The following is a 12,794-nucleotide window of genomic DNA, read 5'->3' on the forward strand; positions in this document are numbered from 1 at the left end:
GGTTGTTCCAACAACCACATATAACTATAAAAACTACTACATAATACACAAAATCTATGTCCATAGGTACAAAAAAATCCAACACAACAAAACATGAATATATAAATCATTTCAGAATAAAGTTTACTTAAAAATGCAGCTAAAACAACCAAAAATATTTCAACTACCATATGATACCAATATGACATATAATTATACCAATAGGGTATACAGTTCTACTAATTAATTCCAGGCAACTATATATGACTATACTACTATTACATAATACACATGCATAAAGAGAAAAATCAAAAAATAGTGTACCACATATTAATATAAGAATGTATTTCAAGATATTGTACTATAATACTATTATATAAAACAAACGCATAAAGAAAAAATCAAAATGATTACATAATACACATGCTTAAAGAAAAATTAAAAAAATTCAAGATATTGTACTATCATACTATTATTAAAGAAAAATCAAATAGTGTACCAATTAAATGTAGCTAATACAACAAAAAAATATTTTAACTAACATATGATACTAGTATAGTGTATAGCTATACCAACATGCTATACAATGTACACAAAGAGTTTAATTTTTTTTTTAAAATTCGATTATTAAACTGAAATAATATTAGTTGTCAGATAATCCAATTAACTCAATGAGAGCTTATGCAATGAATAATACCTCCATGGAATTCCATCAATGTTAATAAATATTATTAATGTTAATAAATATTATTATTTATTTATTGAAAATGTGGACAACAATTGGACAAAAATTTAGGACAATCCTTTTGAAATTGTGGTATGCACGACAACCGGAAATTTCTCCGATCAACTTATTTCTTTTGTCCATTTTTCTCACTGCGAATACCGTATTTCATTTTTATTTTTATTTTTTAAATTATTATTAATATATGTTTCTACCATCAAAGTACATATCATAGAAGGAAAGATAGTCAAAAGTAATGTGATTCATGTCATAAAATAAAACAAAAAGGGGAATAGATTTGCATTTTTCACATGTCTCTTACGTGGGGTAAAACAAATTAAAGAGGAAATAGGAAATTGAATAGTTTGATAATAAGTTTGTGCTGTATAGATAGGAATTGTAATTAATTTTTAAGTGGGCAACATCGGGTAATTATTTTGGCCTTGATAGGCACATGCGTTATTTCCTCCAAAATAAAATGTTTCTCGCATTCACATATTAAACTATTGGGGGCTTTCGCACACACTTTGGCTTGTTCATCAGAATATTTTCTTAAGAAAATAATATGCTTACCAACAAACACTTGTGATTTCTTACTCACAATCACTAACTAAAAAGTAAAAAACCAATAACAAAAGCTTGGCAAGTAGAGCAAAAGAGATATCGAAACTTCACTAAAATGAAGTAAAGAAAACATAGTTTATACCAAAAGAAAAAAAAAAACATAGATTCCTGTAAAGATTATAATGACTTTTGTTTTTACTTACTTTTTATTTTCTTAATCTTGTTATTTTCAGATTATAAATTAATAGTATGTCAACAGGGATGCGAGCTGCCAGATATGATATGTGGGAAGGTATAATATGGAAATTTAATGGGGACAATGAACATCACATGGAAACTTGCGTAGAACATGTCTTTTTCCTACTTTAATATACTTGATTGATCGTCCCATCTACCAGCTAAATATGTGCAATTAATAGGGTAGATATTTTAAAATATTATGGAAGTTATTGTCAGCCATGTGATTCATATGCCGAAGAAAAAAAGGGAGGAGAAAGAATAACGATCTGTCCTTCGGGTGATCACTCTATGGTGAGTACTTTGTATGCACTGGGTAAACCTACCCCTGTGTAATAGCCCGCAAATCACACATGAGATGTAAACCGCACTAGACAAGCCATGTGCGACAAGCTCAACCCAGAAAACACTGAAAGAAGAATCGATCAGGATGACCGCCCTCCAAACCAACTTGTCAACCCCAATTTTTTTTTTCAATAATTAATATCTATCTCCTGCACGTTTAACAAATTTGTTGCATTTAATAGCCATGTGATTCTAGGGGTAAAGTTAATATTTAGCTCAAGGTTGGTTAGATCACCCCATCTGAACTGTGTGAATGATTTGAATTTTACACTTGAAAAGAAGAAGAAAACAAATTAAGGAGATAAGAATTTATTCTCCTTTTTTATTCACAAGTTCCATTCACACTTATTCTGGGCCCTTAATTATTATCAACAATCATGTTCTGATTTTCTACTACTTTAGTTTATTTTTACTTGCCCACTATTTTAAAAATAAATTTTTAATTTTATTTATTCATTTTCACATATAAAAAAATAATAATTTTTTTTCTATTTACCCTTCACATTAATTACTATTTTCAAATCATTTTCCAAATTAATAAAGACTATACACCAATTAATATGGGTAACATGATAAATTATACACTTTATTTATCATTTCTTAAGGGATGTGCAAAGTCAATAATGAATAAGTAAAAGTGAACGGAGGGAGAAGTTATTACAAATGTCTTAACAAATTACTTCCTCCATTTCGCTTATTTAATACCTAAGTTATCAAGTAATTGAACCTTATAATTTTAACTCTTAAATCAACTTAAAACAGCGAGTAATTTAATTAGACATAAGTAGTCCTTGTTAATTATTTTGATCATGAGCACTTGAAATTTATCAAGTAAAAAAGAGACCTATAATACCAAGTTTTACCTGAACAAAATCACCTAAAGAATACCCGTAATATCGGGTCAAAGCTAGATGTAAGTAAATTTTCTAGGAAAAAGGAAAAGTAGATTATCTCACCAAACATTTTTTTTTTTGGATTGGAAGAAATTGCTGACGACTTGGGTTAACGATAAAATAGACAATAATTTTAATTTAAACAATATTCATCTGAAGTTCTGAACACAACATGCTTAACAACACATAGAGTATATTGACTATGGTCCCTTTTCTTACTTCCTAAGTTAAGATTAAGATTGAAAAAAGGGGGAAAAGTCAAGATTACTATATTTTTTGTGTTTGTCTTTTTATTTTCAGTTTAATCATTCAATATTAGGGCGTACTGGCTCGATCAATTTCGATGCAGAAAATAAGCCTATTAAGGTTGTAAAAACGCTCACTACCAGTATCATAAGGTATTCTATTTTTAAGGCATCTGACTAAGGGCAGATGGATTATAACTATCCCATTACACTTTTCAATAATTGTTTTTTTTTTTTGCCTTATTAGTATTGGTCATTGGTTAAAGGCACGAGGTTAAGTGATATATACATCACTTTGAACTGTATACACGCATGGATCGGGAAATAAAATTGTGTGATGCTTTGCTAAAGAATAAACGACTGATCACACTTCATTTTTTCCTGTTTTTAATTCGGTATGATTTCAAACAGTTATTTTCTATAATTAAGGCGTGACCGCTGAATTTTTTTGTAAGTAATTAACATATAAGTAATATTTTGAAACGTAATTAGCAAATTTATTGAATCTCGTTAACTGTAAATCACATGTGAAAGCCTTGTAATGAAAAGTAGCTATCATTTTTCTGTTCTTTGATTAAAAAGCAAGCGAAATAGTTGACTTCTTCAAAGCACCATATATGTACACTGGAAGGGCAAAACAGATCAAACAATAATAATAATAATAATAATAATAATAATAATAATAATAATAATAATAATAATAATAATACAATTTCGTAAGCATGCCATTTAAAAGATTAAGTGGGCGTTTGGACATAAGAATTGTAAAATTCCAAAAAATAAAATAAAAATGGTATTTGAAAATTATAGTTGTATTTGGACATGAATATAATTTTGGGTTGTTTTGAAGTTTTGTGAGCGATCTGAGTGAAAATTTTGAAAAATAGTTTTTTAATTTTTTTTTAAATTTTCTAAAAATTTTAAAATTTATTTTCAAGTAAAAATTAGAAATTTTATGGCCAAACACTGACTTCGTGAAAAAAGTGATTTTTTTTCGAAAAAAAAGTAAAAAAATTCTCATGCCCAAACGGACTCTAAATGTCACGTGAACATGATGTACAAAAATAAATCAGTGAATGCTGGGAGAGGGCGAATCAAGCTTAGCTGTATCGCAATATGAAAATAAATACGATCCTATCATTTTCTGTCCCAGAAAGTTTAATACTATAAATTATATAATTTCTAGATAATATTGGACATTATTAAAAAAATTAAAAATTGCGCACGCAAATTCTAATACTTATTTTTATAAATGAAAACAAGCTAAGTTTAGCTGTTGGTGCTCCTTTTTCTCGTGGAATTAGTTTAATGCATTATAGGAAGCTTACTAGAGACTCTTCGAGGAGGAAATATAGGTCATAAACAAAGTAAAACCAACAATAAATATATTTGTTTTTCTGTCTTTTCTGTTTTTGTATAAATATAGAAAATTAAGATACATACAAATGAAGGGGCATCTTAGCTGTTGGATATGTCTCTTTCACATGGCATTGATCCGCACCACAAGATATGTTCAATCTGATAATTTCAGACCTGTGATCTCATTTTTCTAATATTTCCTCTTTTATTATTTTAAATCTAATGGGATTTTTCAAACTTTGTTTAGTGATATTCCAAAATCTTGACGTGCCGATTACTTGTTACTCTGATAAGTTAATTAATTTGATAAAGTCAAGTCTTGATGTTCATATGTGTATCATTCTAGAGAATCACATCTATAGTGGCTTAATAATTAATAAAGTGTGTAAAAATTATGAGGAATATCGTTTTTTTTCTTCTTCAGAAATCACTCAAATTTCCTTCTGGAATCCTATTATTTTAATTTTAATACAAATAAAAAATACTTATTAGATAACTTTTTCGACCTGCCTAAATCTCAATAAATATAGTTTACTAGTCTTGTGCCTAGGTTTACCAGTACACTACGGTTATAAGGGAAAAAAATATCGACCTCGCATTCCAGAAAAAGACAAATCCCAACGCCAAACTAATTATTTTTTGTTCGTCTTAATTTACAACAGAGAATTCCAGAAGCTGCCTAGCATGTGGATTTCATTTCAAAAACATGGCATAGGGAAAAGCAACCTGTCAATGGAAATCTTGATAACGATTGACATAATATGGACGTGAATAAATATGACGGAGATATATAAACTAAAAAGAAACTACGTACGAAGACTTGGCCTCAATTATTAGGTGGGGCTCCATATATATATATATATATATATATATATATATATATATATATATATATATATATATATTTGCAACAAATAATAAAACCACTTTCAACGCGACTCTTTTTATTTTATTATTTTGAATTTTTCAGAAACGAATAAAAAAAAACATATCACTAATCAATACTTTGGACGTTGTCTTGTTGTTTCTTTATGGAGAAACAGGTTGTAAATGCTCTCCAGTTTCGATTGTTACAAACGAAATTTTAATCGATGAAATTATATTTAATGACGTGAATTTTAAAAACTTGACAGGTAGTAGCATTAGAAAAATTACCATTCAAAGAGAAGTATGATGTGTATCAAATGTTAAAATTCATATTTAGATAGTCCAAAAATGAATGTAATATAGTTCTACGAACGCCTAAATAGGGATGTTACTGGGACGGGGCGGATTTAACCTTTTGCGGGGCGGATTGAAAATAGAAGGAAAAAAAAAAAAACTATGCGGGCCGCGGCAGGTTAAAAATTAAGCGGGTTAAAACTCGACCCGCTCCGCATCCGACCTGACCCGCTGCCCTCGGTACGGCTAAACAAATCCATGTTCTAAACATGGAAAATGTGTTTTTGAATGGAATGCTCGATAAAATACGATGAATTTAGAGATCAATGGGGCAACTTTTACATGGATTATTTTTTGTATTCACATGTACTGTTTTATAAGATGGACATCCTCTATTTGTTGTTCGAGTTAAAATAATTCACCATTGGCCAGCTATTGTTTATCTTCCCCTTCTTTGACCATTGACTATTGCTTTACAATGAGAGATCTATTGGGACATAACAGTATGAGGTGGAAGTTTCATAGTGCGATTCTTTGAGAACAAATTAAATAGTTATCTACTGGAGCTTCAATCAAACACACTAGGCACTAATCAATTTGATAAAAAATTAAAAATAATTTATCTTGAATCAATTGACTTTAATTAAAATATAGATCCGTTACGATTAATGCATGTATTTTTTTAATAGATATCTTTTTCCTTGCTTTTCATAGTTGGATCTACTTTCAGCTTGTCTTTATGCTTGTATAAGTATCTTTCAGAAAAGTTCAACAAAATGGAAAAGAAATACTTGCTAATTAACATGGAATTAAATTTCCAAAGATATAATAGTGTTTTGTTATTGAACTTTTCGAGATCGGAAGAAGCATCTTAATTCTTAACGAAGAAAGAAATGGAAGTGATGTAGCATGACCGATAACGATTTTTTATTGGGCAAAATACAAAATTAATTGATCGACAGATACTAACTACATTCGCTAGTCAAAAAATGTATAAAATAAGTATATTATCGACTATTATTTTTGAAAGCGATTAGAAATATATATTTATATTTTTTATTCCATCAGAATAAGTTATAAGAGCAAAAGTAAGTTACAAAATAGAATTTGCTTTGGAAAAAACATAACTTGTAATATCAGTAACCTAAACTACACAAACTATACATGTTAGATATCTTTACTTGTAATTACTATTATTAAACTAGGACGTGTGAGGCTCATGGTACATAAAGTAACAAAAGCAGATCTTTGAGCATCTATTAACATTAAATTAAGAAGATATAATAGAGATTAGATTTAATTAAAGTAATGGACTTAAAGACTTTGACTTTATTTTGTTTAAGGCGTTACAAGCTGTACTTTGATGAACAGGGGAAAGTACACGTACACAATGGGCCACATCTTTATAATTTTATATTCATTATTTTACTAATTAAGGGAGACGAATACTATTTTTGTACAGCGAGGGCTACTTCGGTCTTTTCAGTGTTAGTTCAGACGTTGAATCACCGGCCGTAACAGGTAAAATGACAGAAGTACCCCTGATAGCCCATATAAGTATATATCCAATTGAATCCAGAAGTCCCACCTCTCTCTCGCAAACACTTAAAAAAAAAACAGAGACAAAAACTTAAACACAGAAAAATTACTCAAAGAAATGGCAGAGGCTAATGCGTATGCAGCTCTCACCAAAGCTTTCTCAGGTTATTTTCCATTTCTTCTTCTAAAACTTTGAATTTTTACAGTTTATATAAGAGTTAAATAGTTTAAGTTTTTACCACTAATTTTTTTACTTTCCTTCAATATAATATTTTGTTAATTTACACAAACTTGTAGGACTTGGTGTGGATGAGAATTTATTCATCTCAACATTGGGGAATTGGAATCGGCATCAGAGGGAATCCTATAGGGTAAGCACTCCAGGATTTTTCAAAGAAGATGAACGCCAATTTCAGAGATGGGATGATCAACATATTCTTCAGCTTCGCCAAGAATTTTTGCGTCTTAAGGTATTTTTATTTTTAATAGTATTAATTATGTTATAACATTTTGATTTTTGTCAGCTATATGTAATACCATAGTGAAATATAATTAATCCAATTGCTTATTGTCAGAGAGAGTGTGAAGGAAGTGGTTGTGACTATTTCATAAATTTGGTGGTTAGAAATTAGAATAATCAAATGACCAAAAAATTTAGCATCTTTTTCTTTTGAAAACAATACCTTTATTATAAATTTCGAAGAGGAGCCTTGGAGCAACAATAAAGTTATCTCCGTTTGAGCTATTGATCACGAGTTCGAGCCGTGGAATTAGCCACTGATGCTAAGCATCAGGATAGGCTGCCTACATGGCCGTGTGGCCCTTCCCGGGCCTTGTGTAAACGCGAAATGCTTTGTGCACCGGGCTGGTCTTTTACCTTTATTACAATTTTTTAAACCCCAATTCTGTAAAAAAATTTAAAGTTCTCTCATAAATTAGTTGTGATTTTGTTTTCTTATGATCATTTCCTTGTCATGGCCAAAATTTTGTAGGATGCCGTTGTGTTGTACACAATGCACCCATGGGAAAGAGATGCTCGCTTGTTTAAGGAGGCATTATTATTGAAAGTACCTCAACTTAAGGTTTTAATTGAGACTGCTTGTACTAGATCTTCTGAAGAGCTTTTGGGTGCAAGAAGAGCCTATCATTCCCTCTTTGAACATTCAATAGAGGAAGACATTGCCTTCCATATCCAAACTCCTGAAAGAAAGGTCTTTCTTCTTTGTCTTGATCTTTAAAATACCAATTCTTTTTGAGTTTTCACAGTCTAAAAGAATTTATACATTATTAGATCAGATCAGGTAAAAGATATCGTCCATAAAAAGTGAGATTACTAATCTTGAAAATAAGACAAGTTATTTCCTACAACATGTTAAGATACATCAATATTGTAAAATTCTTTATACTGCAAGTGTTTTTAAGTTAAATTAATCATATTTTTAATAGATTGGGTTTTCTCACATAGGACATATATCATGTCCATTTTCTTATAAACATGCGTTCATGATCATTCGGGTTTACTTTTAAAATCGAGAATGAAAACTTGCCACTGATCTTGGTAATTAGGCGTTTGGAGATAATATTAGATTGGCTAAATGATTTTGCTATCCAAATTGAGGTCATTTCCTTTAATGGATAAGTGCACAAGCTTCTCGTATGGGCTTGAGATGTGAATATTTGGGCTATACTATATCTAAGTTCTCATATAGTCATATTGTCCCTTTTTTTTTTTTTTGAGTTATAGTATATTTAGATCCATTTTTTTTTTTGCTGAAAATTTCAATTCTCTTCATTCTCATTGTTATTATTGTCTTTGAAATTTTTTGCTATTATTATTGTCATTGTAAGTTTTCGATTAGTAATTTTTCATTTTTGTTATGACAAACAGCTTCTAGTTGCTCTAGTGAGTTCCTACCGTTATGAAGGGCCAAGAGTAAATGACGATCTTGCAAAATCTGAGGCTAAGGTATTTGTGAATGCTCTAAAAGATGCTAAGAAAAATCTCATTGAGGATGAAGAGATTGTGAGGATCCTTTCACACAGAAGCAAGCTCCATCTTAAGGTCCTCTATAGCCACTACAAGGAAATGACAGACAACTACCTAGACGAGGTAGCGAAAAAAAGGAGTTTAACTTCTATGTACTGATAAATAGTGTATACTTTTTTACATCATCAGATTAACATGATCTACGACCACAACAATGTAGGAGTTAAAAGGAATTAAGTGATTAAGAGAAAAAGAAGACGTTCAAAATGTCATGGAACAATGGTCTATTCGATACTAATCTCAAATTTTTTTCAGGATCTTGATGGTTGCTTGATCTTGAAACAAGTAGTTCAATGCCTTTGTTCACCTCAAACATACTTCAGCAAGGTAAATAGCAATCACAAAATTGATAAATATACTATATTGTCTTGTATTTCACCCCCATTTGTTTGAATTTTTCGTTATCTATCTGACTTTTTTCTCATTTTCAATTTCTTATTGCGTAGATTTTGATCGAGTCCTTAAGATTGGATGTGGATGAATCTGCTAAAGACTCAGTCACCCGAGTCATCGTTACAAGAGCAGACGATGATATGAAGCAAATCAAAGAAGAATTTCACAGCAAATATGGAACTACCTTACCTGCAAAGATCGAAGAAGTTGCCAATGGAAGTTATAAGAATTTCTTGCTTACTATAGTTGCAAAATCTGAGTAATTTGGGCCAGATTTTCTATGGGTGGGTGCATGGTTCCATGTTCTCAAATTCTTGTTGAGTTGTTTCCCAGTTGCTTTAATTTCTTTTGAAGTCCTTTGCTCAATATATGTATGATTTCAATGTTTCTATATAAAATGAAGTCCTTTGTTCAATATTGTTGAGTTGTTTCCCCTTTCCTGATTCAACTTAATTATCTTTAGTATAATTTTTGAATGGACCATTAGTTTGTAGAATAAAACATCAGCGTTCTCTTATATGAGTTTTAACTTACAATATTTCTCCTTTCTGATCAATAGATTGCACCAGAAGCACTACTAAAGTTGAGATTAAAGCAAGGAATACTTAGTGGGCGTTTGGACATAAGAATTGTAAAATTCCGAAAAAAAATGAATTTTTTTTCCAAGTGAAAATGCTATTTGAAAACTAGAGTTGCGTTTGGACATGAATATAATTTTGGATTGTTTTTGAAGTTTTGTGATTTGAGTTTTTCGAATTTTCGAAAAATTTCGAAATCCATCTTCAAGTGAAAATTTGAAAATTTATGGCCAAACACTGATTTCGGAAAAAAATTAAAAAAAATTCGAAAAAAAAATAAAAATTTTCTTATGTCCAAACGGGTAAGTTATGGACGTACGATGACTAACTTCAGAATTCTAACTACTATTAGTTTCAAAAATTATTAATTTTCCCTTAGATTCTTCACTTCTTTTTAGGAATTATAATGGGTGAACTTTTAAAATTATTTATTTGGACACCTCAATTAAAGTCACAACCTATTAGTCAAGGAATGTCAGTGCAAAATATACCTATTAAACGCAAGACGTTAAGACGGCCAAAAAATTAGGTCTGAACTATGCGGTGACGTGAAAAAAAACCCTAATAAAATAACGAAACATGGCATCCCAAATAATTTCCCCATCCTAAGAAAAAGTTTTTGAGCCAAAAAGAAACTTTTTTTTGGGAACCTTTTCTTGTTGGGAACGTGTCAGACTAGGCTAATAGAAGGGAAAAAATATTTGAAAGAGAAAAGTAATAAATTGCACAAAACAAGACAATAGAAGATTTACGTGGTTCGACAATTTTTGCCTACTCCACGGCCACACAAAGAATAACACTTTATTAATTGAATAGAGAAAGAAGAAGTTGAGGGATGATATGCAAATGAAAATGCATACCCCTTTTATAGGCATTTGAATGTCCTGCCGACGTAAGCGCTTACATCATAAGAATGCCGATGTAAGCGCTTACATCATAAGTTCATCTCTTTTTGACTTTTCTTTCTTTTGTTTTGCCTACTTTTCTTTCTTCACATACAACAACATGTTTGCTACTATAAATTTTCCCCTCAAACCTATGTTACATCAAGAAAGAAATTAAAAAAAAGATTTGCTATTCTCTGGTGGCGCCTTCACGCTATCAGTCTTGAAGGCTAACTGAGGCAGTGCACAACCTCAATTTGTCAACACCGACAACTTTGATCAACATGTCTGACGGGTTCTTTGATCCTGGTATCTTTTACAGGGAAAAAGTTTTTTCACTTATCAACTCTCGGATATGATGATACCTCAACTGAATATGCTTCGATCTTGCATGAAACACTGGATTCTTGGCAAGATGAATTGCACTCTGGCTATCGCTGAAAAGCTCACAATTGTCCTGCTCTTTACATAGCTCTTTAAGAAAATTCTTGAGACAAATCATCTATTTTTCAGCTTCTGAGATTGTCATGTACTTTGCTTCAGTGGTAGATAGAGCAATATTTTTCTGAAGTCTGGAGATCCAGCTAACAGCACTTGTTTTACTACTAATCGTGCTTTGTATCTCTTTTTACTATCATGCTCTTCCTTGACCCTGTACACGCACTTATTTTGCAATGCCTTCTTAACTTTTGGTAACTCTGTAAGTATCCATGTTTTATTCTTTTGAAGAGAATTCATCTATTCTTTCATGGCTAGCTTCCACTTATCAGAGTTTATCACCTGCACTGCTTCAACAAAATGCCCTGGTTCTCCAGCATCCATCAGAAGTAAATAGTGGAGAGAGAGAGTTAACCTATCTGGAGCATTCATGACTCTTTTAGATCTCCTTAATGTAGGTTCAGGATTAACTGATCTCGAATTTGATTCAAGTCCTGACTCCAGATCTGGTTCTCCATATGATTCTATCTCTGGTTCTGGTTCTGATTCTAATCCAGATTCGGCTTCTGGTTCGGCATCTTCAATCTCAGATCCAGTTGTAGTCTCTCTAGCCACTTCATTCTCTGAGATTTATTCTAACTCAACTGTTTCAGATGTCTGTCTGCTGGTAATGGTTGGTTCTACTTCAAGCTTGTCTTTGTATATCATATTTTCATTAAATGTGACATTCCTGTATCTTAGGATCTTTTTATTCTGATCATCCCAAAATCGATAACCAAAATTATCATCACCATAGCCAATAAAAAAATATTTCTTGGCCTTTGGATCAAGCTTATTTCTATCATTAGAGTTTACATGCACATAAGCAACACAACAAAAAATTTTCAGATGTGAGAGAGTTACCTCCTTTCCTGTCCATACCTTCTCAGGAATTTCAAAATTTAGCGGTACAGAGGGTCCCTTGTTTGTGAGGTAAGCTGCCGTGTCAACAACCTCGGTCCAAAAATACTTCGGCAATCCAGAATATATTCTCATACTTCTGGCTTGTTCATTCAGGGTTCTGTTCATCCTCTCAGCAACGCCATTTTTTTCCGGTGTTCCAGGAACTGTCTTGATCATTTTGATCCCATTCTCAGAGCAGAATGCTTTAAACTCTTGACTATCATACTCTCCTCCATTATCAGACTTCAGACATTTTAACTTTAGACTTGTCTGATTTTCAACTTCAGCTTTCCATCTTTTAAAGGTAACAAACACATCAGATTCATTTTTCAAAAAATAAACCCATACCTTTCTTGTAGAATCATCAATGAAGGTGACATAATAGTGTGAGCCTCCCAAAGAAGTTACAGGAGCTGGTTCCCACATATCTGTATGCACTAGTTCCAGCTTCTCTTTCTTTGGCGTC

The 12,794-nt window shown here is 31.5% G+C and overlaps 1 protein-coding gene across 1 annotated transcript; it reads left to right on the forward strand.

The window, feature by feature from the left end:
• Positions 1 to 7,053: 7,053 nt before the first annotated feature.
• On the forward strand, positions 7,054 to 9,901 carry LOC107775984 (annexin D4-like). Its single transcript, XM_016595792.2, has 6 exons — positions 7,054 to 7,210; positions 7,344 to 7,516; positions 8,039 to 8,257; positions 8,935 to 9,156; positions 9,349 to 9,420; positions 9,540 to 9,901. Exons 1-6 carry the CDS (start codon positions 7,165 to 7,167, stop codon positions 9,747 to 9,749), a joined length of 942 nt encoding a protein of 313 aa, XP_016451278.1. The 5' UTR covers positions 7,054 to 7,164; the 3' UTR covers positions 9,750 to 9,901.
• The last annotated feature ends 2,893 nt before the right edge of the window (positions 9,902 to 12,794 follow it).

This window comes from Nicotiana tabacum, chromosome 19 (assembly GCF_000715075.1).
Source record: "Nicotiana tabacum cultivar K326 chromosome 19, ASM71507v2, whole genome shotgun sequence".
Classification (NCBI taxonomy): Eukaryota; Viridiplantae; Streptophyta; class Magnoliopsida; order Solanales; family Solanaceae; genus Nicotiana; species Nicotiana tabacum.